This window comes from Drosophila santomea, chromosome 2L, assembly GCF_016746245.2.
Source record: "Drosophila santomea strain STO CAGO 1482 chromosome 2L, Prin_Dsan_1.1, whole genome shotgun sequence".
NCBI classification, from domain to species: Eukaryota; Metazoa; Arthropoda; class Insecta; order Diptera; family Drosophilidae; genus Drosophila; species Drosophila santomea.
The window spans coordinates 19,614,845-19,638,455 of NC_053016.2; the positions used below are offsets into that span (position 1 = coordinate 19,614,845).

General features: G+C 40.4%; 2 protein-coding genes across 3 annotated transcripts in view; one reads left to right on the forward strand and one right to left on the reverse strand.

Moving 5' to 3' along the window:
- LOC120455373 overlaps window positions 1–23,611 on the forward strand; it is a 60,632-nt gene that overhangs the window by 12,501 nt on the left and 24,520 nt on the right. The window contains exons 1-2 of one of the 2 annotated variants that reach the window (XM_039641499.1): window positions 2,696–2,710; window positions 10,605–11,321. In XM_039641499.1, the coding sequence (XP_039497433.1) occupies window positions 11,252–11,321 (70 nt within the window). In that variant the 5' untranslated portion in view covers window positions 2,696–2,710; window positions 10,605–11,251. Of the gene's footprint in view, window positions 1–2,695; window positions 2,711–10,604; window positions 11,322–23,611 lie in introns of those variants that run through there. The other variant, XM_039641489.1, reaches the window with a different exon arrangement.
- LOC120455365 lies at window positions 7,765–9,210 on the reverse strand. Its single transcript, XM_039641475.1, has 3 exons — window positions 8,541–9,210; window positions 8,184–8,479; window positions 7,765–8,125 (listed from the first exon to the last, which is right to left on the reverse strand). Exons 1-3 carry the CDS (start codon window positions 9,095–9,097, stop codon window positions 7,914–7,916), a joined length of 1,065 nt encoding a protein of 354 aa, XP_039497409.1. The 5' UTR covers window positions 9,098–9,210; the 3' UTR covers window positions 7,765–7,913.

A 23,611-nucleotide genomic window follows, 5' to 3' on the forward strand; every position in this document is an offset into this window, starting at 1 on the left:
GGTGGGTTTCCTGGGTGGCGAAAATGTCGCCACATAAATTACCAAATAGAGCAAAACCGAGTTGAACGCATTGAGTTGCCCTGGCAACAAACCGATTGCATTTTACTCGATTTTGCCCCACCGCCGACCTTATGCTCGACCTTCGGGCGTCCCGTCGCATCCTCTGCATTCTTGGCATTAGCATTTTGACGATGCACTCCCCACTTCAACCCCGTTGTCTGAGTTTTTTCCTCGTTTTCACTGCGCGTGCTGTTGCCACTTGTCTCATTTCGAGCGCTGTCAAGCTGCAGAAAAGTAAGTGCACAGCGCCATCTTGTGGCGAGTAGTGGCTACACCCCACTTCCACTTTCGACCGATTCCGCCCACTTCCGCTTCCTCCGGTGGCGACTGCACTACTGAGTGGATTCTACAAGTCCGCACTTGGATATTGCTCTATTTTTTCCATTCCGAAAGTGATTGCTTGTTGCTCTCTCTGCTTTCTCCGGTGAACTGCTTTTGTTTTCTAATTAATTATGCAGCACTGTGGATTTGCTCTTCAAGAAACAAAACAAGACAGAAAGGATAATACGAAAATTGGAATTTCAAAATATGGGGCCTAGTTCGTGCGTATCAATTTCACTTGACTTTTAAACACCTATTAATTAAAAGAACTATTATATAAACAATTCACATTATATGCTATATCTTGCAAAACGTAGTCGTTGTACGAAGTAGTTTTCGATAATGTGCCTGATGTGGCAAAAATAAATAAAAAATAAAAAGAACAAACCTATTTTTAAGTCTTCTGTTCCACTGTGTACTTTAAGTTGCCTTCTCGCGGACACGACTTTTTGTTACTTTCGCTTTGTTTTTTTTTGTTGTCTGCCATTTTCATAGTTCATTAGTGCGATGTCCCCTCTTCAAGGCCCCTTTTTTGCTTCTTCTGACCAGCACTTTTCTCCCTTTGCTGCTTTTCTGTGTCGGGATTTTCCGTAGCATTTAACAGCTGCTGTCAGACATTAGAAAAATATTTGCACTTTGTTTTCATTTTATAATTTCTTTTGCGACGTCTGCCTCTTCTGGCTCTTAACTTGACAGCAGTTGCAGTTTTGCTTTGGCGGCCCGCTTTTTCTAGTGACTTTTTTCAGACGAGGGGCTGGCATTGATTTTCCTAGAAGGCATATAGTTAAAGCCAGGGTGGCTAATGACTTTAAAGTGTACCAAGATAAACAGCAGGATGGTGGAGCCACTTTCTTCCAAGGCATATGTAGTGAGATTTCCACAAGGCAGAAGGAGCTCAACGAGCCAAAGAGCGACGATGACGACGACAACTGAAATTTGTTTCGCCCCCCTACAAAGCAGCTAGAGGTCCCGACACGAGGTCCTTGCAGCCCGCCTCCTTCTGGTGGCTGTTTGCGTAAAATAAACGACAGCTAATAATGCGCACAACGAGCAGCCAGGAGTCGGGACCACGGAGCAGGATGAAAGCAAGGAGAGCAGCAGTCAAGCAGGCCAATTGGGCCCCCATACACTGTACTTTGATGTGGAAGCAAAATAAGCTAGCCTTATTCACTTGCATAGTTCTTTGATTGCGAGCAAAGCTTATGTTTAGTTCTTCTAAGGAATTAAACATGAATTAAAATTAAGGGTATGAAATGAGGCGACAATTGTGCCTTTGTACAAATAAACAGCTTGTTTTTCTTGTGCCCGAAAATTATGATTGCATTTCTGAAAGTTTCCTCGTTTTGGGCAGTGTGCGACGGAACTCATTCATTGTTTTTCTTCTTTTAGCTTAACCCCCTTTTTCGGTGACTGGGCGTGGCAGCAACTTTAATTGGCACATATGACACAAAATGCGAGCGTGACACACTGTTTGGAGGAGATGGGGCAGTTGGGGTTAAGGGACCATAGGAACAGGATGGTAAGGACAAAGTTTCTCTCATATGCATAGACACATCTCGAGTGTCGGAAAATCTTTGGCGAGAGGGGTCGTTGCTGTAGGGGCTGAAAATGGCTCCCCGGTTGATCTTTTGGCTGGTAGGCGGCAAACGCGTCCTTATGCAAATGAGCGAGAATGCGGCTAAGACAATGGGCCAAGCTCAAGAGCTAAGGGTCGCGCAGCTTAAGTTTAATTAGACACAGGACTTGTGATTTATTTGATTGTCGCCTAGGCAATAGTTTCCGAATCGTTCTTGGTTTAGCCACTTACAAAGCCCACACCATTTGGCAAAAGCTCTGATTCAAAGTAGTTTCTAAAGTTTCAATCAATAAATATAAAGTCAAAATTGAGCTAGAGGTTTTGTGCATATTATATTAGAGAATTAGAGAAGTAGGCTTTAATAAATTTGGAGAGCGCAACTTCTTAAGGAACTTTCGAGAGATAAAGAACACATTTAAGTTTACACTTACACTGAATACAAAAAGGTACATGATTAGGCTCAGCAAACGGCTCTAAATTTAGCAATTGCAATTCAGCTTGTTTTCATTCAGCCTGGGTAATAAAACGCTACTCGACGTTTTTTTTTTAATAGACTTTTGTATTCGGAAAGAGTGTACAAATTGTATTACATTTTGGATATTTTAATTACAGTGGTTTTATATATGTAAATACGTTGGATAGTCGCTTGCAGCTTTTAGCCAGCTTGGAAATCATAATGAACAATAGCATCTGTCATTGGAGAGTCCGCCAACCTCAGTCTCTACGCCAGATTCGTAACGCAACTTTGTCCAGGTAATTTATCAGGCACATAAAACCAGGTGGAGTTGGGCCGGGTCTCTATGAAGGAAAGTGAAGGACGCAAAAGTGGGCAGTTACCTTCTCCAGTCCTTTCTACTGAGAAAAAGAAGTCCTGCAACTGTCTGCTCCACCAAACTTGTCACTGGCATTCCGCCGCTGACATTTACCGTGCAACTCTGCTGCCACTGACAGTTGCATTTATTTACCTCCTTTTAGCCAGGACTCTGGGTCAGACACGAACCCTCCTTTAAGCTCCAGATGGAGCGAAATATGATAGCGATCTAAATGATAACTACCATTAAATGGTTTGACTAAACCTGACCTGAAAGCTGTCAAGCTAAATTTGTCTTTACTTGTGTTTTGGAAATTTTGTTTTGGAAATTGACTAAAATTTCAATTATCCATAAATATTACATGCCCGACAACGACTTACCTATACAGTTATCTGCATCGAGTTACAAAAGTCTGTAGTTGGTTATAAATAATATGAATAAATTGTAGTAGTGTTAATTGGGGTGGAATATTAGTCCCGGAAAATAATGGTTTCATATTCCTAATTTGCGAATCTTCTTCACGACAAACAAAAGCTGAAAAAAGACTTGAGTCCCTACACATTTTAATTGATATTCTGTTTCACAATTTAATATTCATTTCTTGCATTACAAAATCTTTAGTTGGACGGTAATCTAAGTTAATCGAGCCACTGCAATTTACTTGGTTTACAAACCCTTTCCCTTCTCTATTTAACATATCCCACTTTTAGTCAGGACAACGCAAGAATATACTACATTTTCCGCTTGCTATACAAATTATACATTACGATTTATCATGAGGTGCAGTGGCTCTTGCATTGCCAATTGCCCACCTGAATGCGTTCTGAAGTGCCTCTTAATCGTGGCTGTCCGGGTTTGCCAAGGACAAAGTCCCTGAACTGGACTTTTGTGACTGGTAGAAATAAATTGCCAATGGCAACGACAGTCTGATTTCGCCTTTTGTTGCTTGTTTTTCTCATACATATACATATTTATACCCGTTACTCGTGAAGTAACAGGGTAGACTAAACTCTATGAAATGTATGTAACAGGTATAAGGAACGTATCCGACGGTATATACTCGTAATATATAAAGTAAATATATTCTTGATCATTATCACTAGCCAAGTCGATCTGCCCATGTCCGTCTGTCCGTCGAGATCTCAGGAACTATAAAAGCTGGAAAGTTGAGATTAGGCATGCAGATTCCAGGGACGTAGACGCAAGACAACACAAGTTTATTGATAATGTGTAACCATATGCCAAAAAAATGATGAAATTTCTTATTCGCACTTCCACTAGCTGAGCCTGGTGCTCATCTGATAGTCGGGGAACTGGACTACAGAGTTCTCTCGTGTTTTTTTGGTCCCAGCCAGACATTAGTTGATTCGGTTGTTGCAGCTGTTTCTGCTTCAAATCGATGTACTTCCCGTTTCACTTTAAGGAAACGGAAAATAATATTAAAATTGCACTGCTTACAATAAATGGGATTCAAAACGAACTCCAACGTAAACTCGGCACATTTGCCGCTAATCGCTTCCCCACAGACACATTAACAATTTATCTTGCCTTATTTTATGCGAAAAGTTTTCGCCAACCGAGTCAGTGTAACCGCATGGTTCACCGTTCACCTTCTGCCGGCGAAATCGAATCCCCGAAAAGAAAAACATTTGAATTGAAAATCGTGCTGTGCAGAGAAAAAGATGCCAACGACATGCGCATATTTTCAGCACACACAGGCACTTTTCTCAAGGGAACTGCGAGTACGTGAATGCGAGAACATGGTGAAGGGATTGCTTGGGGCCCTCGGATATTGTCTGAAAGCCTTAGGCAGACCTTTGGGTCCTTTGATAAGAGAAGTGTATATTTGGTCGCTTTAGGTGAAAAAAGTTCGATCCGCGCCTTGTTGTTCTGATTCAAATAGAGTAGAGACTGATGGGAAAACAGTAAGAGTATTCTCTTTTTTTAAATTGCTTTCGAAATGTCTTATACCCGCAACTAGAAAACTAAAAGGGTACTAGTCAACCAGTTATTGGAAAGTTAAAACTCTTGGTGAGAATCACATTTAATGCAGAAAAATCCTTAGTGAATTCTAAAAACATCGATATCAGCCATTAACTTTGATGTGTAGGATACTAATTTTAAAGACATGGTGTAAGTGAAGTTGATTTTTTTCAATCTTAATACGATTTTAAAAAAGTCCCATGGACAGTTGCTGTGAAATATTTTGCAGCTGCTAGTTGCCAGTGACTCGAGTTCAGTCCAGTTCATTTCAGTTTGGACCCATCAAAGCCAATAAATTCGTAAATAAAATGTGCCAATAAATGGTTGTCTCCACTTTTAGAAACGCAAGCAGCAAAACTGAAACTAAAGTTAAATTGAATTAAAATTCAGAGCGCTTAATGTGCCGCAAACATACAGGACGCACTCACACACTCGCCTAGATCCGCTGGCAGTCTTCACATGTCGCAGATTTTTCAATAAACTAAACAATTTACGAAAATTGAAGTTTATCTCAATTGTGCAGCTGTTGTTGACAACGCTCCATACACTCGACGCTTTGTCGCCGAGGACTCAATTTGGCAATAAACTGGCACTCAGAGCTCTGGGCCGATTGCCACGCCCTGAACTCCAAACCCAAACCCAAACCCAAAAGCCAAACCCAAACCGATACTATATAGTATATATGAGGCACGATCCGGGTCCTGTGAAGTGGTGCACAAATGCGCTTAGTTGCTTTATTGGTCAAGCTGTTGTGCGTGGATAAAACCCTTTTAGTGCACAATTGCTATAAATTCGCTTGGCCCATTATATTGCTCGTTGGGTGTGGCTTTTAGGGATGGGGAATTCGGAATTGGAAACGGGGAGACCGGGACCGGAAAATGGCGAGATGGGAACTGGGAACTGGGAACTGGGAGCAGGGGACCCTGCTATTGTCGTGTGGGGAATGGAGCAGCAGAGTCCAAGTCGATGATTTCGATTGACGGAAGAGCTTATTTTAATCTCATTTGACAGCCACGAGCAAAGGAACCCGAATAAAGGAAACTATTCTGGAGCCAACAGCTGTTGTGGGACGGGTCATTTGATAAACGGACATTTGGCCAGAGTCAAAGGGTTAAAATGGCCTGTGGAATGGAATGGCCGCCTCTCGTAATATAATTTGCCATGATTAAGTTGGAAAATTTGCATGGACCGGCCTGACACATTTTGATGACCCAAGCATTTGCTGGCACTCGGCAGTTCAGTGTTAGTTTATGGTCCAATCGGGTCGTCGGCGGGCTCATCTTCATCTCGGTCACTCGCGCACATGTCCTGGATATACCCATAATTAAGTTTAAGGTTAAGGCCTTTAATTTGAATTCTTTTGTGTCTTCGTATAATGGACAGTTTGGCAGCAAAATACTCAAGTGAATGGAAACTGAAAGTCCTTACCAAGCTTGTTGCCCAACTTGCTGTGGTAAGTGCCATTTAATTGGATGATTACTGCAAATTGTTTAGCCATGTGGAGAGTAATCATAAAATTATCATGGCCTCCCAAACCCTTTATGAATATAAGCTTATCATTGGATGGGCAGCAGCAAATTTAAGTTTGTGTAAGGGGGTATGGATAAGCATGCGAATAATATATGAACAATTAACTAGATGAATGGCTTACACCTACACGTTCTTGGCTTACAAGAAGAGTATGGAATCGGATGAGTCCTATAAGGGGACTAGAAAAGAATCGGTTTTCAACCCGTGATTTGATTATTTAATACACAGCAGATAGGAATCCTGTAAACTTTCAATTTTTTCTAGCTGCGCAGCTTAATTGCATTCGTGTGTCGGAAGAGCCAGCGCCAGGAAAAATGGGAAGAAGGGCAAATAAACCGTTGAAGGCGACAAAGAGGAGAAGAGGCTGGGTAATTCATTATAGAAGGACGCCTCGACTTAGTGGTAACAGTACGTATGGCAGGCGTCTTAGCCAACTGTGCTCTAGCCAAGCCAATCCACTTCAGCACCAAGGGCTTGTGTTGCGGTTTGGCGCTGGTTAATTTTGCAGTGAAAATTGCTTTGGTATTTACAGTGCACTTGGCCTAAGGCGCATTACGCGCATGCCTCAAGGTCCTCTGGGGAGAGTCCTGTCCTGAGAGCCCTCAGCTCTGGAGCTGCTGCTCGATTCCCAGGATGTTTGCTCTATGCCATTTTCCCCAATGTGCCCCTTTCCCCTGCAATCGACGGCTGTTACACATTTTCACGTGCAGTCTGAAGCCTTGATGCTTGATTGTATTTGCCCTCTCGCCCTGTCCGACTTCCAACTGAGCCATTCACTCAGTCAGTCATCTGCACGAACTAATCAAGACAGCCACTTAATGCCACAAAGTATGCTACTCGAATTTGTGTAACCGACTTATCTTTAAACTAATTTGTTTCCTAGCCTGGATTGCTTCCTTCTCTCGCAGGACTTATCAACCCAGGGCTGGTGTTGGACTTTCTTTATGGCTGGGGCATTACATTTTCAGCCACGAAGCGACCATAAAACAATGCCGCATAAAAAAGTGACCCCTACTTTTTGCCATCTCCATCGCTCAACACGCGAAAGTACTCAAAGCGAATAAAACAAAAGTAACTATAATAAATGTTTGCAAATAAATTGCGAGCTGCTAAGAACGCACAGTCATCCACACAAAGGAGAACGGAATTCGTTTTTCTCCAATTTTTGTTGCCTTGACATTAAAAAGTTTAAGCGCCCTGCTTTATTCGTCTTCAGTTGAGGGACAAAATCAGTTTTATGTCGAGGAATTTCTGAAATTTTGTGACTGATGACAGTAAGAAATGGAAATATTTTGTCCGTTTCCCCCGGGCACTCTGAATGGTCAAGTGGAAGGTGGGACAGAGGTTTAAGTTAGATCCGACTGGGTGCCGGGAGTATTGTTCATAAGTATGTAAATCATCCACAAGGTGTTGCCTTGGCTTTATGGACTTCATACGGAAATTAGAAGGAGAGTAAGAAAGTTGTAAATATTTAGTTGAAAAATTGTTTTATAGTTTTTCATAGGTAAATTTAATTTCTTTTGTAAGCTAATGTTTCAACTATTTTCAATACAGCTTCACAATTTGAAGAGCCCAGAATGCAAAGGAGATCGAATGTGAAAATAGATCTTCCCAGCACTTACTGAGACAACCTATTGGCACAAGCTATCTTCTTTTACCTGGGGCTTGCAAAAACAATTATATTCATCGGCGGTCGTAAGAAGATCGTCAAGATAGAATTTAGTGCTTTTGTACTTATATGCGTTTCGTGCCATGTTCCTTTTAGCCATAATGCGCTTCACGAAATCCTTGCAAAAGCGATTTCGCATATTTTCTCGCCACACATGCATGTTCATACGGCGTTCTGCAGTAAAATATTGAGGTTTTCTTATCGTAAAGAACAGTATAGGTGGCAAACTTACTGGTTGAATAGTTCATGTACACCTTCTGTACATACTTATCCCTCATCGATTTGTCATATACCAAAATCGTACGCTGCAAGCGCGGTGTCATTCTCTTTGGCAATGTAAGTTCCAAGTCGGGAAGGTTTTCTATAAAGGGTCCCGGATAAGGCGCTTTGGAATAGGTATTTCCCTTTCGGAACTCATGTCGCCTGTCGTTTATGAAAGATCGCTTCATGGCAATGGCTGCTCGGACTCGTCCGTTATGGAAGCGGTAGCCAAAGGTACACGAAAGGTCCTCGATCTTACTAAGTAAGCTGCGAATAAAACTCAACGGCAATAAGAATATGGAATGAAAAACCACTTTGAAGGACATACTCAGATTCTCTTAATGCATAAATTCCCGGTAGCAAATGTTCCTTTCGCATTTTGTGGAGCTTTCTGTAAAGCGAACTAATCATATCTTCCACATACTGTATTCGGAGCGACTTCATGCCCTGGAAGTCCTGGAAGTACTGGCGAGTCATCCACCCGCGGAACAGGGCCTGGATCTTGGTGGCCATATCGTGGTGGTACTGGATGATCCTCTGCTGCAACAGCTGCTGCATAAAGGAGAACTTTGACTTGCGCACCCAGAAGCCACGCCACCACCTGCTAATAGTGGTGGCAGCAGCGATCTGCCTTTTAAGATTCCTTCTGGTCAAAAATCCCCTCACATGACACTGAACGGTCCTTGCAGCGTTGAACTGTTTGTAATCCAGGAGGGCAAGTTTCAGACGACTAGATTGCCCGGAGCAGGAATCCTGACTACTATTTGACTCCAACCAGCAATCGCTCAAAGTGTCCGTGTTCTGACGGCTTCCAGAACTGAATTCGCTAGTGTCATGTGCAATGTGTTTAGAGACTCGCAACACCGAAGGACATTGCAGGAACATGGTCAAGCCTCGTCTTTGTTTATGTTTATTGTTATGTGTATCACTGTGCTGCGGTAATGTGCTCTATGTAGTTTATTTGAATTCTTAAAAAGTATTTGACAGTAATTTCTAAAAAAAAAAAAACACCTTTCCGAAAAAGGAGCTCAGTTCTGTGCCATAAATTTCACAAGACAATCTTGTCAAATTATGGCGAATTACACTGATTCAGCTGAAATGTTGGGCTTATTTTCTGTGATATTGCACACAGCATGAATACGACCATGAGTACTAAGTTATCCCTCCGCTGCGCCACTTGGCCCGCATCTCTTGACTGGTTACTGGTAACTGGTTGGATATAGACACCGCCCTCTCAGTCTTCATCACACTCGGGTCGCATTCCGCTTTTTCCCGCACTACCCACTAAATATGGGGCAGAAACTCCACTCAGAGCCGCAGTCAACCTGTCAGTCAGCCAGGAATCCATGAATACGTGGCGGAGAACCTCCTTTCGAACGCACTTCCAGCTTAAAGGATTTACATTGAATACTGAATGCTGATACTTCATATCAGTTTAGTTTTCCTTCGCTTTCCCTAAAAAAATCGAAAAAGAACGAAGGGCGCAGAGAAAATCTTCGATTTCCATAAGTGAATTTTCCTCGACGCACACAGGCATGTCAACTAGGCAACCCAGCCACCCGGGCGCCTTACACACATGTGTGCCACTGTCCCTGTTCTCGGCAGTCGAAAACGAAATGGTGTCATGTACGAAATGTGAAAATCGTGTTGTACAATTTCATGGCTTGGCTTTTGCCAATTTCCCATGTAAAGTCAGTCGGCTTTTCGTGTGGCGCCAAAGTCGAAATTCCCTTCTCCTGCCCTCTGCCCATGCCAGTTCTCCTTTGCGGTGGCAACTGCGCGTATTTGGTTTGCTAATGGGCAACTTTGGATTTTCAAATCATTTGGAAAATGCACTGTGCGTGTGTATTGTTTTTCCCAAAACTCCAAAATCCATTGCAGCTTAAAGCGTCCATCAATGATTTAGAACCGTAGGATTCTCCGAGTCGAAGACGGTAAATCCTTGCCTGGGATATTGATTTTGATGATGATTGGAGTTGTTTAGATGGGAGAGTTCCACGAAAGCGGATAAGCAAGCCACAAATTTAAGAGGATTAAATAAATACATTTCAGTACATATGTCCAAAGTATAAGAAATTAAAAATAAATTATAACTAATTCAGAAATACAAAAAAATGTAAATGCTTAAAAGAGTAATGTCAACGGAAAAAGTCAGAAATGTGAAATACCGAACTTATATAGCATACTAAACAAGGTATATGATTATATTTAATAAATATTTATTCAACAGTTAATTTTGAACCAGCCAGCTTCTAAGATTTTATGATAATAACGGAGTCGTAAATTGTGCATAAAATGCAGTGGTATTGCAATTCAAATTACAATAAATTCAATTATTTATGAGCTTACAACTGAATCTAATTCTATCCCCCTCTGCTCTTCAATTTTGTAGGTTAATTCGGAAGCCGAATCCAGTTCAATCACCATCCAGCAACATTGTGGAATTCCCATACAGGAAAAGAAAAAGCTGGGAGTGAGCCGAAGTCATATAAAATACATAGCAGCAAAGTGGAAAAATTGAGGAAAGCAGGAAATGAATATGCAAAAAAGGGCAGAAGGGATATGAAAAATGCAAATAACCAAATCGAGTTCAATGAGAAATGCAGCTAACTCTAAGCCGAGCGTATTTACACAATTTCACATGCAAGGCAACAGCAGTGGTGTTCAGGTAGTTCGGGGCACACAGGACCTGGTAACAGTCCGAATACAAATGCGACTCACTGTGCAGATAGCTAATTGTGGCTGACTGGTAAACCGAAGAAGCAAAAGCGTCGCATGAAAAATGCATTAAATGCAGCCACAAAATAGAGCAAAGAGTAAAACCAATCAAACGACAAAAAAGGGAAATTGCACATACTGAGCGCAGAGCAAAACAAAAGAATGACAAAACCAGTTAGCGAATATAAAAATTGATTTCTGCGGTCTGGATAGCGGATATTGCTCATATATGTACGTCAATCGGTTGTAAGGGACGGCGTAACATAAAAAATTAGCTGATTTATAAATAAACCATCGTAGTTGTGGGCAAAAGAACATAAAATGCAAAAGCCAGCGCTTAAACTGCGTAGACTCTTCATCATTACCGCAGTTTACATAGCCAGTTTGCCAGGTGAGTTTGTTAAATACGAAAATCAAACACTATCACGCCCTCATCACCTTTAACTATTTGACCACACTCGAGCTTTAATTTAAATTTCCCAGCATACGCATTTGCCCTGAAATATTAATCGAAAATTATAGCCATGGGAATGGAATGCTGTATTCAAACTGGCAAACAATTTGCCACCCACTGTTTTACTGCTCTTCCCACATCATTTGTGGTTCAATTATGTTTGCGGTTGATATTTGTGAAAACGTTTCAACCCCGAACGTGTACTTCCTTATTTTTGTTTTTAACAAGAAAGAACGCTATAGTCGAGTTCCCCGACTATCTGATACCCGTTACTCAGCTGGTGGAAGTGCGAAGCAGAGTCTTAAACACTGACAGTTTTTGGCAATTTGTGGGCGTTAGAGTAGGCGTGGCAAAAAGTTTTTTTGCAAATCGATAGAAATTTACAAGACTAATACAAAAATGAAAAAATAACTAAACATTTTTCATAACTCTATTTGTCTGCAGTCGTTTTTGTTGTGAATTTAATATCGGACTGCAATTAAAACTAAAATGACTAATGTTTGTAATTATATTAGTATTATGTTTACCTACTGCCATTGTACTATCCATTTAAGCCCGGGTAATTTTCATTGATAAGTTGACGTCCGTTGTTGCATTGTCTCGCTGTATATCCCTCAATTTCTTTTGCCCGTCCCCATTTTAAAAGTCCCTTTAACAATAATTTTACTGGATTTTAATTTAAAATTAGTGCCTGAATGCAGCTTGCATTCAGCTGTTTGTTTGTCACTCTTGACGTTCCCTACCAAATGCAATATGATTCGGATTTCATTTCAGTTTTCCGACTTTACGCTGGATTTTTTTCCAGTCATCGTCTGACACTCCAGGCAAAATAGCTGCTGCAATGAGTTGACGTTTTGTCTGCATTTCCTGCAGCTTTAATTTCGTTTCATATTTCTTTGGCTTGTCGGCGTCCCCTCCTGCTCAGCCCGCCATTCATTGTGAGATTGGGGCATAATACAGTTTTAAAAAAGGCGCTCATAAATCCCTGGGATTTTATATTAAAAACTGAATGATTCAAGCAGCGAAGTACACTGAACTTGGAGAGCCGCCTTTAAAGGCACGGAAGCGGCTTCCAATGCAAAGCAATTCATCACAGCAACTTCCGGTTCCGGTCTGGGCTAGATCTACACTTGCATGCTCTTAATTCGGGCCTCGTCCTCCTTCAGCTCGGACCAACTGGAATTTGGCGAAGAGACGTGTGCCATCGCCCACCAGTCTGGTGCACACCCCTTGTATTCCATCGAAACAAAGGGGAAACGGCAACAGGACCTGCTAAAAACTTCCAATCACGTCTCGCGGATCCTTCACTAGACACGCATTTCAATGACCGACATTGAGGCGGGCTTCCAAAAAGAAAATGTCTGGTCGTGGAGCACATTTAAAAAAAATAGGAGGCCCGAAAAGGAAAAGTAAAAAGCACTGAGCTTATTTAGAGGGCAAAATTGGAAACATTCCTGTAATTAAGCTATTAATTTTTATAAAATGTTATTTTTTATTGCCGTTCAGTGCTGTAAACCCATTACTTATAATGAAAATTATATAAGGAAATGTTGTATTTTAAAAATTTTGACGACATATGTTCATTTACTATCGAACAGCATCTCGCATTGCAGTTCACATTGAGGCCCTTTGCACCACAAATGACTTATTATTTCTTATATTTTTCTATAACGTTTTGCTGCGCCCACTCGGGAAACTATCCAAATACGAACCGGCGGGCAATTTTCAGTGCTAAACTTTTGACACCCGCACATAACACTCACATATACACACACCCGCCGGCCCACACACACTTGTTGTAGTGACACGCACGCGATGCATGTGGCGTCTGCCGGAAATGCCAAGCTCAACGTCCAAGAGCAGGAACAACAAAGCCAGGAATCAACTGTTGGCATGTTGATGTTGACGCTTTGCCTCGTCCCCACCCCCACTACCTCCCACCAGCCAGCGGCCACCCAACACCCACTGGCAACCGCCACCCACCTCTTCTGCCACGCTTAGCTGACATTTTTGCCAGCGTAATCACGATTAAACTGTCAACGGCATACTAATTAGATTTTTATTTTTATTGCGCCATGACAACGCCGCGTGACGTTGTCGCGTCCTTCCGCGTCCTCCCGCCAACCACCTCCCACCACCCAACGCCCTTAAGTGGGCGGTCCCTGCTTAGCTACTCTTTTTATGCCCTTGCAAAGGGTATTGAAATGTTAGTCTGATATATATTGTTATTTAGCACCTGCTTATGAATTTTTGTTTTAGTGGAAAGGGCGTCTTGTATTCAAATGCATTCCAAATGGATTTATACAGGAAGATCTAATACAGTGGCTGAGATACCAGGACCGTTTTTAGAAATAAAAGCATTTTATACAATGCCATCTATGCTAGGCTGCAAAAATAAAAACTTCACTTTTTTTTTTAAAGTAATTAAACAACGATATAGGCTAACGGATGTAAATTAAGTATTTTTCTGTATGAAAGTGAATATAGACTAGTCAGTCAATGTTATTCTATTAATACCAGGGTATATAAGTTTCGGGCTTTAAAAGTTTGCTCATCTCCTTGTTTTTTTCATTTTTCTGTGTCGTTGTCGTTTTGAGAAAAGCGCGTGCCTCGCATGACCAAGTGACAGTGCAGACGATGGGTGGTGGGTGGTGACCCCGACTGAGATCCTGTCGGAAGGAACTAAATCCAGACCCTTGGCCAGGCACTTTGTGGCGCCTGCTTCTGTGTGATTTATGTCTTATCATATTTATGAAAATTATTGTTATTGATGGCATTCAATATTAAGTGAGCGGGAAAAACAAGCTACGGCAACCAATTCACTTTGATTGATTGAAAGATGGAACGTAGCATATTCGTAATTGATTTAAAATGTGTGGTTTCCCTTGGGCATATAAAGTTAATCAGTTGCCAGAAATCCTTATGCCTAAAAGCAACTTTAATATAATGACTGTTTACGGCAAGTTTAAAATTTCTTAAATTTGTAAACTCTTTTTTATTATTAATTAAAGGGTGGAGTGCGGATCAAATAACTGTCAAAGAACTTTCAAAAGAGAAACTCAAATAAGTCATTGTTATTTTAGCAATTGCTTCCTATTTCTGTGGAAAAACGTATATTACATGCCCTAAGTAGTCCGTAATTGTGCTTGAGTTGTAAAGAAACTGCCTAGCTAAGTTCTAAGTTCTGTGTCCTCCTTAAATTTCTAGACCTCCTTGTTGAATTATTTTTTCCTGCTCTCATTTGGCACTACATTTTTTAAGGGCAGCGCCATTCTTCTGCCGGGAATGTTTTTTGTTTGGTTTGTTTGTTAGGGGCTATTACTTCCAAGCTGTTGAATGCGTCATCAAGAAATCCTGGGGGTCCCAACTTTAATTCATACACCTGTGAACAGCCGACTTCCCTGTTACGCCCCCTTTCCTCGACGCCTTTGCTTTGTTTACATTTTTTCAGATTTATTTTCATTAAGTTCCCGTACTGGAAGAGAAATGCTTTTTTGTTGCTGCTGGCTGGTGTTGTTGGTTTACTGGACCAAGTGCTAATGCGGCAGACAATGGGGGCGTGGCTTGGCTGTTAAAAACAAAGGCCAATACAAACAAAAAATGGAATACATATATATTTCGTTTATACAATACCAGGAGGTAAATTTAATGAAAGTGCGCACTTTATTTAGGCCACAGTACCACCATGGTATTGTTGATCTGCCAATTATGTTTTTCCAGAAAAATGGCTTCCGCATTGAACATTTTTGAAAATTGATTTATTAATTATTATTATTATTCATATTGTACATGTAGTTTTAATTTGTTTAGGCCAGCACGATCGTGGTATTGATTCACGGAACCAATAATAAAATCGTAAGTTGTAGAGAGCACATGGGTCGGTTATGGCATGGAACCTGTGAGTTCCTTTCATATTTAAATTTGTACCTCCAAGTACAGTACGGTACGCATATTTATTATTTGGATCTTCGGTTGTCGAGTTGGTAATTGGATTACCAGCTTCATTAAAAAAGTTATATCGCTAGTAAAGCAATAGGTGGTTCAATTTAAATAACGGTACAAGATGATCAAATACTTACGTAACCCCATTTATATGGTGGCTGATAATAGGTGCTTCCCAGGGTAAACGAAAGACACCATATTAACACAACATGACGGGCAAGTGTGCGCCTCATCTGAAGTTCGACCAGACGGATTGAAAATGAATGCGTCTGTATAATGATTTTCTGTGTAATTATAATCCCCCGATAAGGAACAGAGAATATGTATACATATAGCGTTCACAGACAATTGAAAGTATTTATTATATTTGAGTGATTTAATTTGAGTGATTTAAAAACAACATTTTAATAATATTACGTTGCTGACGGAAAGCTGATAAGTGCACGAAGAAAATTGTATACTAATCCCATCTTAATCTCGTATCAGAAGCGATAAAAATTCGAATCCATAATTTGAACATCAAAATTGTATGTCTTAATATCGAAGAAATAGTTGCGCACAGCCTCTGACAGTTCTTTAAAATAAAGCAAAATTATCCATCAAACATAAATATAATTTTGAGCCCATTTTAACACTTAGCAGACGCAATTCAAGGCCTCCAATGAAAGCGATAGCAGCGGTAACTTTGCCCCTATCGCCAACTTCATAATCGTGACGTCATATATGGCCAATGTGACTCATGAAAATTAATACATATACACGCATGTTCGAGGACTCACGCCTGAGTTTTCGACCGAGCTGTCAAACAAAGCCATAGAACGTGTTCCATGAATTTCACATTGCATATTCATAGCGGTGGAATTATTTTGAATAATGGTAATTCCATTTCGAGCGTCGAGAAAGTATTCCTGGTAGCTTTAAGGCATCCAAAATTTAGTGGCTGCCCGGTTTATACAAATTTCGCTTGAAATAGAATTATTAGAATTGGTTATGAAAGTGATTAAAATTATTATTTATGATCTAAAAAACAATGTATCCAGTAAGTTATGTTAAAGGTCGTAAGCTAAAGCTAGCAGTAATTATATATTTAAAAACGAATTAATGCATTTCTCACAAGCTCAACAAGAGAGCTAAAGCCGAACGCTAAAGCGGAGTTCCACGACTATCTGATACCCGTTACTCAGCTAGTGAAAGTGCAATGGTGAGTTTTCAACACTGACATTTTTTCGTGGGTTGTGGGCGTTAGAGTGGGCGTTGCAAAAAGTTTTTTGGCAAATCGATAGAAATTTACAAGACAAATACAAAAAATAAAAATATCAAAACATTTTTCAAAAGTTTGGGAGTGGCAGCTTTGGGCGGTTTGTGGGCGTTAGAGCGGGCGTGGCAATATTAATCGACAAACTTGCGCTGCCCCTATGTTCCTGGAGTCTGTATGCTTAGTCTCAACTTTGTAGCTTTTGTAGTTCCTGGGATCTCAGTGTTCATACGGACGGACAGACGGACATTGCCAGATCGACTCGGCTATTGATCCTGTCCAAGAATATATATACTTTATATGGTCGGAAACGCTTCCTTCTGTCTGTTACATACTTTTCAACGAATCTAGTATACTCTTTTACTCTACGAGTAACGGGTATAAAAATGTTTAATAGCAACGAAAGCATGATTTCTTTTCTAGACGGATACATAAAATAGTAGTTCGATTTTCATCATATAGGTACTATATGATCAATACGCTTTTTGTTTAAAAATATATATTTTTGATTATTCCAATGGCAGCATTATAATATAGTTGTCCGATCCGCCCTGTTCCGACTTACATATGTACTACATGTATGTGTGTACCATTTGTAATACTTTTTAGGATGGTTCAATGTAGTCAGATATATGTATAAGCTCGGCGGTTGATGCTGATCGAGAATATATAACATTTATATTCACGCATATTCTTTTTTTTTTGTTTTGCTAAATTCTTTCTGAAGTCAACATACGCTTTGCAAGAGTGTAAATATGACTGTACATTTTTTAGCTTACTTTCACAAAAGGGTGTTGTGGGCTTTGATACAAATCGACGACCACCCCTTTGGGGTTTTTCTTTTTCTCTTCCTCTTACTTTTTTTTACTTTTTATGATTTCACACAATGAACGCAGTTGGCGCACATTAAATAAACCCGCAAGAAGCATTTATCAAGTTTCGTCTTTATACATTTTTTTTCTAAGACTGTGTAGTGCTTGCTTTCTTTTTGCTGGCTGGGTTTATTTTTGAAACATTTATAAAGCGGCAGGTGGGCAGGCGCCCAATGGGCAACAGGCACGAGCTCCTGGGAGATCCTGAAACTGAAAGGTCCTGAAACTGGCAGGTGGGCAGCTTAATGTGCGCCTAATGACAGCGATGAAGATGCCAAAATGATAAACAGCAACAAAAACAATGGCAATGCGACAAGGCTGAATCGCAAACAAACAGAAAATAGAAAATGTGTTTGGTCATTATGGCTTTAAAGAAATTGTAAAGTAAAGGTTTCCGGGGCTGCTTAGGAGAAATATGAGTAAGTAGTGCCCTCTTTAAAGAGGTTTTCCTAAATAAAAACATTTATGTGTAGCAATCTTGATAGATGGACATTTAAAAAAACGTGCACTTTTCTTACAAAAAAAATTCTTCCATTTGTTTTTGAAGGGAGCCGTTAAGAAAACATTTCATTCGAATGCAAGACGATTCATCTCTTGACTGACCTCAATGACGGTAATCATTAGTATTCGACTTATTTTTTCCTGGGCGCACTTTAAATGTCAATTAGATGTCAAATGTTTGGCCCGATGGAAGAAAGGAAGATGCCGACGTAGAAGAAGTTTTATGCATTTAGCTCCAGGCAAGAGCACAATGTCGAAATAATAATAATTTATAACTATCAGTGTCATAAGTTCATGACAAGCTCATCAATCAAGGCACGGGACAGCCCTACAACATCGTCCCTTTCGTGAAGGTCCGCTTTCTATATCGAACTTCGGACAAAAGGACGTTGGCTGTCCGAGGGTTTTCCGCCTCCGTGAAAACTTTTCCAGACCCTCTCATAATTTCGTGTTGCATACTTTCGCGCTACAATTGACAGCATTTGCGTGGCAGTCTGTTTGTGCGTGCTGACGCCTTCAAGTGTTTGGCAAACTTGGCAAAATGTTGCTGAAAACTTATTTCGATTTAACATGAGAAACTTTGACACTCAACACGAATTTCGGCGTGTCCTTCTGAAGCAAAATAATAATTGATACACCAAGAGCTGATTGAACTTTGTGTCAATATCCGGTTTAAATTTCACTAACGGAATAATTAATTGCTAAATAGTCGAATAGTGAATGATTAACATTTGCAGATTATAGCACCTAATTAGCACTGAATTATAAAATCATGATTTTAAGGCTTAGCTAATAAACATCAAAATAAAGATAAAAATTAATGTATTTCCTGTTAGTATTTCAAAGAAAGTTAAGCGAACAAATTATCATTGCTTCGGTTAATAAATCCAAATCGAATATAGAGTTTCCCAAAACTGGTAGGTTTTCAACTAATTTTCCCTCTCTTTTGATTTTTGATCTTGCCTCTGTTGCTGTTGTTTACCTTCAATTCTCCTTTCATATATTTCTGTTGGCCCTTTTTTCGCAGCTTATTCAAATTAAGTTAATTTTTGGTCAAATTTCCGTTTACTTCGCCTTGTCTTTCATGGCATTTCCTTTTTGTGGACCTGCTGTTGGCGCAATGGGACCTCCCTTGGGCTGGCCTTAATCCTGGCCAAGTGCACCGGCCGACAACAGCAGCAGGAGCGAAATGTGTCGGCCCAGAAAGCCAATTTAAAAATGCCAACAATGATTTATGCAGCCACCTTCCTCCGGTTTTCGCTCTTTTCTGCCCATCTCAGGTACACACGTGGTATGCAATAATTTAATTCGCGGCTTCATCCGGCTTTAACTTGTGCAATTAACCCACATGCTTAACCCCAGGCTGCCCGGGAGCGTTGTGACTAATAAAACTAAATGACTTAATGTCCCGCTCACATCCTTTTTGCCCACTTACGTGCCTTTGAAGGTCGTGTTATCTGCAAAAGCAATAACAGCAATTGCACCATGTAGAGCCTTACTTAAGCTAGTGCTAACGTCTCTATATGGATTTTAACCGCTGGAAGGTCCCGGCTAAAAGTCATTGACTTCCGGTCTGTTTAGTGTGTGTGCGTGTGTGTGTGTGTGTGTGTGTGTGTTTTAACAACATTTTCAGCAAAAGGCGCAATTAAAGAACACGACCCACGGACACGACAACAACCAAGTGCAGCTACATAAATGACAATAACAAAGAAATAACAGAGCGGAAGGGAAAGGGAAAAGGCAAAAACTGTAGAGTAAGTGGGAAGTGAATACCCTTGCTAAATGGTTTTGGTTAAACTTATAGTAAAAAAAGTTCAAGGAAAATACATTAGATCAAACAAGTTATTGAAGAACTTGCAAAGTACATTTATTTACACAACCTTAATAAGGTAATCTATTTATATTCGTATTACAAAAATCGGACTAAACTAATTTAATTAGTAACCGCTGCTTTTATTCCTGGCCAAGTCCAAGTCCATGTCCATGGCGATGAACTCTTCTGGCGGCAATAGAAAACATCAGCGACAACAATGACGACTCGACAGCAGCCAAGACTCGTGATGTTAGCCCTGCGGACGTAGTTCCTTGTTGGTGGCTGGTTGGTAGCTGGTAGTTGCCGTTGGATGGGTGGCAGAGTGGCAGTTGCAAAATGCCATTACAAGCATATGTGTCGGGTCTCGAAAGTTCTGGGCGGGATGCAGGGGGCACCTACTGCTCCTGAAGTGCGCGGTGCGAACTAGCACCCTGCTGGGCAAATGTGTGTAATATTACGGGTAATGTATTCAGTTCTCCCTCTTATGGATACTATCTTGATTCCTGATCCCAAACAGGGCCGCCTGACAAGTAGGGAACTCCATGAGGGCCCCTATGTCCACAGATGGTTTTGTGGCAGAAGCCTCACAACGCTCTATATCTCTTTAATTGCATTCGCCAGAATTTGTTTGTATTTTGATAACTATTTTGCCGCAGACACATGGTAAACAATTGCTGGTTGGCCGAAAATTCAGTAACTGCAGTTCGTTTCATGGGTGTTTGTTTTTCTTCAGGTGCCAACGGCATGATTAAAAATGGTTGGCTTAAAATATTCCATCATGTTGTGTAACTGTGCTATATTTTCACAGCGGTGTCTACAATATTTTGTAAATGTTTTGCTAGCCATTCTAAATATATACGCATGTCGAAAATATACATCTGGAAAATAGGCGTTTATATAATACCAATGTCTGTATTCTATTTGGGGTTTGAGCCAAAATTTCCGAAGTATAGTTTAAAGCTAGATCAGTTGCCTTAAAGTGAGGTATTTCAGATTAGACAAATACGTACTCCTCATTTTAAGAGTCCATCAATACTTAAATTACCTAAATACACACTTGAAAACCAAAACAACAGCATTTTTGACAGCATCCCCACTAATTTCACACAAAACATCTGACACCGTAACCAGTCGGTTAATTAATTACACATTATTAATAAACTTAAGCAATCTTGTGCGGCACTTTACAAATAAATCACTCGACTCAAAGTGCCGCCTCGGAAATTTAATTACACTTTCATCAGCTAATCACACAATTTGCACCACCACCCGAGAAGGGCTTTAAGAAGCCATCGCCAAGGCACAGCGGCAACACTCGTAAAAGATGCCATAAATTTGCGCAGGATACGTCACTTGCTGCGTCTCGACTTTGCACTTGATGGGAGACAGGTCCCCCCAAGATCCCCAGTTACACATCCTCAGCCCCGCGTGGCATCCAATTATAACTCACGCCAGACGTGATAAATCAATAAAAGTGTCCTGGGCAGGAGTACTGGGGGTGTTTACCCGCCTGATGGCTTCCCTTGTCGATGTAAATATGCCAAAAAAGGGAAGCATTATGTGACATAAAGTCTGGCTCAAGATTAATCTTCGGCTTATTGCAAAGTGTGCAGGATGATCCGGAGTGAAGTAGTGTAGGTTGTATCTGAACTCCGGGATAAGTTGTGGTGGGGGCGATAATGTAATAACACTACTATCGTAAAAGATGACAATACTTACTTACGTCTTGGAAATTGTTAAAACAATATTTACACATTTTTATCTGAATGTCAGTTGGCTGCAACTTCACTCTGAACGCTTCTTCATATTTATATGATATCCTTTAAAATAATTATTATTATTTTAACACATTGCCAAATACTCTCCACTTCTGTCATAATCAAGTTTTGTTGTCTCTGAAATAAATGAATTAAATAAATTTATTTGGTTTTATAGGTAAAAAGATTTTATCTTTGTTAAAATATTGGACAAGATGATATTGAATTTATATATAATTTCAAGTTTATGTAGCCCCTAATAGCAAGCCCCTTTCTCGTTTCTAGTTTTAGGTAATTGATTTCAAAATAATATTAATTTCTGCCTCTCGTGTGTCGAGACTCGCTTGAGTAAGTACGAGCTATATATCACACATTTGAGTAGATGTCGGCGAGCGAGAGAGGCGAACAACTACTAAATAATTGTTAATGTATTACGAATAATTTATGGCACTATTTCATAAAAAGCAATAATTTTTCAATATCAAACCGAGCGGCAATCCCATGGCGGGGTTGCTAGGATGTTGCACAGTCGCAGCTGAAGAATCCCGAAGGTCCCCCCTTGAATGCTGCTGCCTCCGTAATAAGCTTGATAAATAATAAAATAGCATCGGGAAGGCGGCAACGGACCGGGACCGGAATGGGAGCTGCAAAGTAAAATTTATCATTTTTCATAGCTGCAAGCTGCACTTTTCTTGAAACATTTCATTCAGCACTAGAGCGAGAAACGGCAGAGCCCCCATTACATATTTTCGGACTTGGACTCCGTAGACGTCAGCATGCTGGTGTTGCTTTTTCGGCTGGGCCACTGGCAAATGTTTGCGAGCAAAGATTAATTGATTCCACTTGGCTGCTTTTAGAGTGTCCCTGCCGCTGGAGACTCTCACCAGCCGGAGAAGGAAGAATCGTCCTGGGGATCGGTTGGGGTCGATAAGCGAAAACCTGGTTTTGTTTGCTATCTGGCTTGGCTATGTTGACCAAGGACTTCTTTTAACATTGACTAGGAATTCCGTGATTGATGTATTTAAAATGCCCCTTATAAAAGCTTATTTATCTTTTATTCATTTCAACCCTTATTATTTGGTTTCGTCATTTAAATAGCTTGCTGAAAAATTATACATTTTACTTTAGGACATCTTTATTGATGTGTGCACACACACAGCCTAGTATGAGTGGCTAATGCTCCACATGATTAAAACTTTATAAATTTTAACTACTGCAGTTAACTGCAGTACAAATGGCGGGCGAAAAGAAAACTTTGCCGAAACTTGTCACAAGTGCCAGTTACTAGGCAACTTTATGTGAGGGTTAAAGGTTTCTTTGCATTTGCCGGGAGGTGGCTAGAAGTTGTTACGGAGATGTGGTTCAGTTTAATGTTTGACAGCCCCACGATCACCGCCATCCGCACCACCCGGTACCACTCGATTCTGTTGCGGTTTCAAAAAGGTCCCTGGCTTGTCAGCCATTCTGAAGTGACAAATATATTTAATTGCTTGCAAAAGTTTGCAGCGCAAAAGTTTGCTATTATTTTCGTTTCTCCTCTGTGTTTTTTCGTTGTTCTTGGATGCATGCGTGAAGTGGACATTTTAATAATTGTTTGTAATTTCTTTTTCATTTGCAGCCTTAATGAGTTTTTCGGCAGTTCGGTTCTGCACAATATATCTGCTTAAAATTTATACATATGTGCACATACAGCTGCAAAAAATAAAATAAAGTATATTCGGTGCAAATTCACAGTCGATATCCATGCTGCCTGCAACGAGTTTCTTCTCATTCTCTTTAGAAACACAAACAGGACTTTGTTCCCACTGAATGATTATAATTTAATTTTTGTTTAATTGGTAATGTTTAACTTTAGCCGGGGAATGAAGGAAATTCAAACACAATTCCCTAGACTATTTGCGTTTAATGCTCATGCAAATAAAAAACAAGAGAGAACGCTATAGTCGAGTTCCCCGACTATCTGATACCCGTTACTCAGGTGGTGGAAGTGCGAAGGAGAGTCTTAAACACTGGCAGTTTTTGGCAATTTGTGGGCGTTAGGGTGGGCGTGGCAAAAAGTTTTTTTGCAAATCGATAGAAATTTACAA

What these genes read in the sequence shown, in the direction of transcription:
- LOC120455365 (XM_039641475.1), bottom strand. Translation starts at nt 9,097, where the DNA reads ATGTTCCTGCAATGTCCTTCGGTGTTGCGAGTCTCTAAACACATTGCA. An exon ending in TATGCATTAAGAGAATCTGA is followed by an intron (nt 8,480 to 8,540) that starts GTATGTCCTTCA and finishes TTTTATTCGCAG; the next exon opens with CTTACTTAGTAAGATCGAGG. An exon ending in GTACATGAACTATTCAACCA is followed by an intron (nt 8,126 to 8,183) that starts GTAAGTTTGCCA and finishes ATTTTACTGCAG; the next exon opens with AACGCCGTATGAACATGCAT.